The sequence below is a fragment of the Nestor notabilis genome, unplaced genomic scaffold (assembly GCF_000696875.1).
Source record: "Nestor notabilis isolate BGI_N333 unplaced genomic scaffold, ASM69687v1 scaffold2385, whole genome shotgun sequence".
NCBI lineage: Eukaryota > Metazoa > Chordata > Aves > Psittaciformes > Psittacidae > Nestor > Nestor notabilis.
Window position 1 is genome coordinate 109,188 of NW_009929649.1, and position 8,012 is coordinate 117,199.

The window sequence follows — 8,012 nt, forward strand, 5'->3', positions numbered from 1 at the left end:
ATCGTGGCTTTCTTCGTCCTCAACATGTTTGTGGGGTTAGTGGTGGAGAACTTCCACAAGTGTCGGCAGCATCAGGAGGAGGAAGAAGCCAAGAGGCGGGAGGAGAAGAGGCTTCGCCGGCTGGAGAAAAAGAGAAGGAGTAAGGAGAAACAGATGGCTGGTCGGTAGTCTTTCCACATCTTTCTGAGTCCTGCTTGACCTTCCACACAATCCCCTTCTCCCTCCCCTCCCTGCCTCCTGTCTGGTGATCATTCCTCTCCCAAAAGCATGTCCAGCTATAAAATTTGCATGAAGGAAATAGCATCGTTTTAGGCTGAGCAAGGAGCCGTGGAAGCCTTTTTAATGGCTGCATGATTTGCAATGACCTTTCCATCAGAGGTTATTTAAATTAAAATATAATAATAATAATCAGACCTGGAGCTTCTTGGATAGCAGAGCTCAGTGTTACACAAATAGTGACAATTGCAAAGATCAGCAGTGCCGGATGGCATCATAAATCTTCTGAGTCATGAGCACTGCTGCTTGATAACTGGATTCACTATTAAGTTTATTACAGCCTTGTAATGCCACAGTGATGTTACCTGTCCCATTTATCAAGCAGGTTTATTTATTGGCACAGTAGCACCACTGCTATTCAAGAGTGTAATAAAATAATGGATCCATCTCATTCTAGTAATGCTTAAAAACTCCTTAGAGAAACATATCAATGCATTTGCTTGAGAAATACAGATTAGGAAAAAAAAAAGCTTCTGAGGAGAGTAACTAACTAGACGCAATAGCACTGATGCAAATTGAACCTAACTCCAAATGGGACGTGCAAGCTGGCAGCTCTGCCTAGAGATGGCTTTACAGGTGAAAGGAGGCTTGACCTCCACTCTGCCAACAGTCTCCAACCTGACACTTGTCTTTTAGTCTTTTTGTTGTTTTAATGTGCTTGAATAAGTAAGAAATAAGTCAGCCAGGGGCCACAGGTCAGAGGTACTCTTCTTCTCGCATGCTGTCTTCTGACTGAACTTTCTCCATTGCCCTTCTTGTCCATGGCCTCATACTTTCCCTCCCTGGTCCGTCCGTTTGCTGCTCTCTCTGTGTCCCCTTTCACATCTCTTTTCTATCTTTGACAGACTTCAGTACTGTTTAAGAGGCTATCTGATCAGGTGCTTGTTCCGAAAGCTGGTAATATTAAGTCTGATTTACTGTTTTTAATAGCCTAAGAGGTGTTTAAATAGCTGTGACAGGCTTAATCATGCAACCACATACCACAATGGTGTCTCAGACTCTCTCAGTTTAGCACTTACCCAGCACTTCCCTTTGGTCAACTCTTTAAGTCCCACGGGCTTCACGGGTTTTGTAACCAATAGGATGTATCACACCAGCCTCTGGACATCAAACTTCAGTTTATGCCAAGAGCCTGGCTTCCCTGATGGTCAGTGGAAAGATGAAGGCTTCCATCACGAGCGGTGGAGGACACGTTAGACTGTTCTCAGTTAAGTGGGGTACAGATGGAAAGAGTTTTTTATTGCTGTTTTTCACATCAGGAAAATGCCTAGAAAGCTCTTTCAGTCAATCCAAGCTCCCAAACCCAGTTGCAGGCTGATGAGTTAGAAAATGTTGTTAAAAGCTGGATAGAAAGATCCCTATTTAAAGTTGCCATTTTGGAAAGCAGGCATTTCTGTAGAAGAGAAATAGATGTTTAGTTATTATTAATGACCTTATTTATAATGCTAGAGGATCTAGATGAAGAAAAGATGTAAGCCGGGACAATTTCCCAGCGGGAAGGAATCACAAACCATTCTTGGAGATGTAGTTATTCATTCAGTCCTATGAAATGTCTAATTAAAGAGGCAATAAACAGCTATTTTACTGAGGATCAAATATTGCTGAGTATTCAATTGCCATAAAAACCTTTCAAGAGCTAAGTATGAAGCCCTCCAAATCACTTCAAAACAGTTTTCCCAATCCGCGTTCAGTGAAACGTTGGTTTTAATTGACTGTGTCCAGCTTTGCCCTAGGAGGCAACAGATGTCATTGCTTAGCTCCGTTCAGCATGGTGGGAACTTGCAGATGATACCAAAACTAGGGCTTTGATTATGCCAGCAACTTCATGGCGGTTTCTTTAGCTGGGCTTCCTGAATGTCCCCAGATGCCCAAACCAAGCTATCAATATTAGACCTAGACATCTAACTGCTTGCACAGTCATTTTTGCTTGTAGACACTTGAAATGCATTTGGACAATTGGAAACCAGAAAAGAATGTGAGATCCCGGCTCACGGGATGTAGGCAGATGCAGGAGTGGTTGCTGTAAAGTGATGGTCCAGCAGGATGTGTATAAAGTCTGTCCTTCAGAAGTGCCTTCTCCTTCATCATCATTAAGTGAGGGGGTTCTCAGGGATCTCTTGGGCTTCCACCTGTGTATGTGGGAAAAGCACAAGAGCCCTCCCTTTTCCACAATGAGCCTGTGTACCTGAACCCACCCTCCATGAGGCACAAGGAGAGGATCCTGCAAGGAACCATTCCCATTAGAGGCAACGGAGAGCCTGATTGCTGCAGGGACCTCTGCAGGGGAAGGGAAGTCTTGCCGTGTGTCCTGCCGGGTGATTAACGCCGTTTCATTCTTTTAGATCTAATGCTGGATGATGTATTAATGGAGAGCTCAGCCAGTGCAGTGCAAGGTACTGGGAAGTCGGCACGTCTCGTCCCACTTGAATGGCAGTGCTGTGTCACTAACGGCTGGCCACCGCTGCTGTGAGGCATCCCACTAAACCGTGTGTGTGGTGCAAAGCTCGTTTGCTTACTTCATGGCACACGCATATCATTCTGAGCTGCAGGTCCGCAGGCCTGGCTCAGCACTGACACTTGCAAACCCTTAATTTACCCCTTGATCATGTTATGTTCTTCAGTATGATTTTTTTTTTTCCTGGTTTTCATTAAGACGCTCTCAGACTTTTCATGGCTTTGTTTTTTTTCTCCTTTTATTTTTGGTTGATTTTGGCTTTTTTTTTCTGAGAGAATAATGACTGGACTGTGAAATGGGCCGTTTATTGTTTAGCTTCTCAACCACCAAGTTAGGAGTCTCTGGATAATTGGCAGGATTGTCTCTGGAAGGCAGGCAGTCTCGCTTAGGGAAGTTATTCCGTTATTTCTCCAGCCCTTCCTCATTGCTCCACAAATGCTGCACTTCAGGGAGGCACAGTATTTTGTCAGCAGGGTAAAACTCAGTATAGTGCAGAGCTTCAACCCCACAACAGCCCTCAGCATGGACATGGGGTTTAGCCCTTCTGCTGCCCAGCTTGTAAATTCTTTGTATTGATTGAGAGTTGTTTGATCCATGAGGCATCTTGTGAATTAAAAGAAATGAAGATGCCACCTCAAAGCCATTCCTGGTCTCGGTGGGGATGGACCAGCTGGGCTGAACACTGCTGAGGATTTGACCTGCTTACCCTGACTTGCTCATGCCACCCTTTCCCATTCCTCCTCACAAGGATGATGCTCAGGGCTGCAAATCTGCCCCTTGCTCTTTTTATTTCTAGGAGAAGCTTTGATCTGGCAAGCATTTTGTTTAATTCATAACTTAAGAATATTAGCCTGAATAATTAAAGAGGTGCCAACACAGAAACAAATATAGCTGTAATTTTTGACAAAAATAACACGCTAGGAAAATTGTGCCATTAAGACTCTCACCTGTGAACAAGCTCCCACTGCTTGAGATGGGAGCAGGGCTCCATCCATCTCTCATGTATTGCAGGGAGTTTGATTAAATACAAAGGTGAGGGCTATCGGCCCTCACTGCAGAGGGTAACCCAGGGAGACAGAGGTTCCTACCTTATATTTCCAAGGCCTTGTTAAAATTTATCACAACATGCTTTAATAAATCCTGAATCTCCTTCCCGTTGCCATTCCTGGTATTTTTATCTCTCTTCTTTCATTCTTGTTCTTCTTGGTAGGCCTCCTGTCCTCTCCTGCGAAACGGGGCAGCACGAGGGGATGTGCTGTCACTGGGTTTGGGGTCTGTTTATTTGTTCTTCTATTCATTTGGTTGTGGCTCCTCTCCTGGTCCTACAGAGCTACATCAGGGCTGTCTTATTTTATTTGATTTTTAAGGCATTGAACTTACTCCAAATTCCTCCATTCTCCTGCGCAGGCTCAGAAATACTTAGTTTGCTTTTAAAACCTGGTCAATTGTCAGGTCTGTGCTTTGTGTTTCCTTTTGTTGCCTTTTCTTTGGACCCAGTGGTAGTGAATGTGCCATGCTGCTCTTCAGGCACCGGCGTGAGGGAATAGGAAGGTTTTATTTCTGAACCTCACTGTTGGGAATATTAAGGAATCAGTCCCGGGTGCTGTAGATGAACCTCCTGTGGTTCAGTGAGGAATCTGAAGTTGTGACCCCAAAGCTTCCACACATCTCTGCACTTACAGAGGGCTTCTTTTCTCTTTCTGTGAAGACGAGATGGAGTATTGTGTGTGCGTGTGCTGCTGCCTGGTGCTTAGTGAGATATTATAACTTTATTTTTTCCTTTTTTTTTCCCTCCCAAAGTCTACATTCTATCACAACTGGAATCTTCTCAGTGGAAATAATTTATCATTTTTCCATTTTGCTTTTTTTTTTTAATTTTTATTTTTCAGTAAATCCATTCAGTACAATAAAAGCCAAGTCAAACACTGTGTTTAAAACAGAAAGTTCCTTCAGTGCAAACTACTTCTTAACCTGATAATATTCTCGATACAGTTTGTAAATCCAGCTGCGTCACAGGGTCATTGCTCATTGGTTTGCTGCTGTCCTCCAGATATACTCAGACCTGCAAAGTAGTTAATTTCCTTATTATAGGAGAAAGAAGAAACTGGAGGAGACAGTAATGGAATTGTCCCACTCTCGAGAATTCCAATTTCCTGTGCCCACACACCTCCGGTTGAAAGCCACCTCGGGGAAAGTGGCAATTTCTCTCTTGACAGGGCTATATTCAGAGGCTGCTGCTATTTGGAGATATTTTGGAGCCACATGCCCAGCCTAATTCTCCCCAAGAAAATGCAGTTAATGGGAAGAAATTGGCCTCAGCCTCATGTTCCCTGGTGCTGGCAGAGACTGGCCAAGCCCTGGGACCCTCTGGGAGCTGGCGGTGGCAGAACAGGACAGAAATGCCTCCAGTGCTGCTTTGCTGGGCACTGGTGCCACTTCACAGATCACGTCCGGGAGCTGCCAGAAGAGCAGCACTGGGTTAAATGCCCCAAGCGTGGGCATCACTAAACCCAAAGGGAACCTGGCCTGGGAGAAGTTAGAGCAGGATTAGGAATGGGAAATGATTATCCTGCAACAGCAGTGGTCATTGGCTTTCCAAATGAGCAGGAGAGGATGGTGATGAGTTTGGGCACCCCAGAACACAGGCTGGGGCTGCCGTGCTCTGCCTCCCAGCCCTTGAAAAGGGGATCAGTTATCCTGCAGGATAATGCCAAGAGGAGTACAGAATGTGAGCTTGAGTTGAGCTGCAAAATCTCCTTCCAACCTGGGTTAGGAGATTGCTCAGAATCTGCTGTCGGAGCTGATCTTCTCCTGTGTAACAATATCTAGATTTGAGCCACTTCTCTCTCCTGGCCTCCAGCCATGGTGAAGCAGCTTGATTTACACCCTGTTTACCAGCCTGATGTCTCGTAGTGGGCTTTTGCTGTATTTCCCCATCTTCTCACATTCTCATTCTGCCAATTCTTCTTTGTTCGTTTGCTCTCCTCTTTAATGCCATGTGTGCCGGGAAGCCAAGTTAACCTTTCCAGTAATAACCAAGACTAACCCAGAGCTCTTGTTGTTCTTGACACAGTGTATTGTAACAGTACAGTAATGTGGTGTTGTGTTAGTTGTGGAGTTCACCACCTGGAGTTTAACAGATGTCTGTATTTCCCAAGATGTTGGTATTGTTTAGATCTTTACTGCACTAATTACAAATGATACTGTGTGATAGGGGGCATGGGCTTTGTACCTGGGCCCTTCTACGTGAGCAATACCCAAATTCCCTGTAAAACTGATTGGGTTAAACACATGGAATTTATACAATAGCAAGAAAATGGTTTATCTGTTCAGAAAGTTCCCTGCCCACCTAGACACAGTAGGTATTTATTGATAGTCTTTGGACAGCATGTGAGCTTGCATGTGGTTCATCTCGTGGCAATATCTCTTTTGCACTAATATGCATGGCAGGCATGCGGAGACGGGTGTAGTGAGTGGTGGCAGGATTCATAAGCAGGGTTGACAAATCCCCTCTTAACAAAGATAATGGGGAAGGCTGAAACATTAACTAACAGTAATTTTCCAAGGCTGCAACGGCGTCTGCAAGAGCAGCATCCAGAGGCATTTGGTTGTGGAAACCTGGGGGAATGTGCTGGGAAAGGTTGAAAAGGAGCTTTGGGAGAGGGGGAGAAGCCTTTGCAGCTCTATGAACAATTAGCAACCCTGCTTATGGGGTCATGCACTGGCTAATCCAGGTGCAGAAGCTCTGCACAGGAGACATTTTACAACCTGTCTCTATATCCTCTCTCTGTTCTAACGGCATTGGTGCTATTCTGTGGGATTTGGAATTACGTGTCAATCAAAGCTAAGAAAAAATTTGAATTCCAGTGTAATTATTCATGAGTAAATCCACTGCAAGAAAAGGCAGAAACATTGATGGTTTTCTTTTGAATGTGAATTATACATAAATGTAGAAGTGAGTGATCCAATTACAATGGTGTTTCTTTCTGAGATGATAAGTTGGTTCATAAAAATAGGTCCTATTCCTAACCTAACTGTATTCAAACATTTTAGTTAATTCGCTACTCATAATTCAGCATAATGTGATCAAGATATCTTGACTTTATGGAGATTTATGCAGATTCTGAGATATCCGACAAAGTCTTAGGAGTGAGTCAGCAGCTACCAGTCAGCCTTTTTATAAGCACTTAATAGATTCGCCATGAAAATCCATTTTATAGACCTTTTCATCGATATTATGCATTAGCGCTCATGTACAGATCACCTAAAGCACACTGCAGATCAGAAAGTGAATATTAATTTTGCCTTTCATTTGATGACACTAAGACAGAATTTTGGATGTTCCAAATCCCTGCAGAATAAAACTGCTGAATGATTTGTCTCTCTGGTCCCTGGGCTGCAAGGGAAAGGTCTGTCTTTATGGAGAAACCAAAACTCTGATTTTTCAGGATCCCTTTATGAAACAGGGACCATGTGAAACCATTAAATCTATGGGTTTGATTGCAATGTCATTGGCTATTGACAAAGTGAATTCTATTTCCAGGCAAAATTTAATCTTCTAAAATCAGTTTTCCGCGAGGGCAACCCAAACCTGTGCTTCCTGGCTTCATTCTGCCCAACTTTTTTGCTCAGAATCGTGTATCAAACTGTACATTTGCTCAGCAGCACTAAATATCAAGCCATGTAATTCTCACAGCTCGATAATTTTCATAATCATCTAATTATGAGAGTAATATTATACCCTGACATATTCAAGACAGTCCTTTCCACTTCAATCTGCATTATAATGCTGCCTTGAAAATTGTACTGAATTATATACTCAGCCTTGGCATTTCCTCATTAGAGATTAGGTGAGTAAATGAGTTTATCTCTAGGAACATTTGGGGTCTAAAGAGCATGTGTCATCCCTGAGGCAGCCGAACACGGGGATGAGTTGAACAGTGAAATCTGTACTTTGATAATCTTGTCTAAATGGAGGATCATTATTTTCTAATCGCTAAGGCTGACTGATCAGTTTTCCTTGGTATTTTTATGGACCATTTTTCAGGGCTCTGACAGCCAAAGTGTTGGATTTTGTTCTCTTTACAGTTTATTGCAAAGAACATAATATGTCTGTATTACTTCTCTTTCAAAGACCACCGCTAACTCAATGGCCTGTATCTTTAAGCCACTGTTAGTGAAATCTGTCCCCAACATCTGACCATTAATTGGGCTTTTCAGATAGTTTGGGGACATTTAAGATCAGCAGAAACAAGAATTGTTGTTTTAATTTAAATTTCCC

The 8,012-nt window shown here is 43.3% G+C and overlaps 1 protein-coding gene across 1 annotated transcript in view; it reads left to right on the plus strand.

Moving 5' to 3' along the window:
* Positions 1–8,012, plus strand: part of CACNA1G (calcium channel, voltage-dependent, T type, alpha 1G subunit) — a 96,090-nt gene that overhangs the window by 64,925 nt on the left and 23,153 nt on the right. Inside the window, exons 26-27 of the mRNA XM_010015073.1 lie at positions 1–160; positions 2,619–2,669. The exon at positions 1–160 is cut by the window's left edge and continues 45 nt beyond it. Of these exons, the coding sequence (XP_010013375.1) occupies positions 1–160; positions 2,619–2,669 (211 nt within the window). The remainder of the gene's footprint in view (positions 161–2,618; positions 2,670–8,012) is intronic.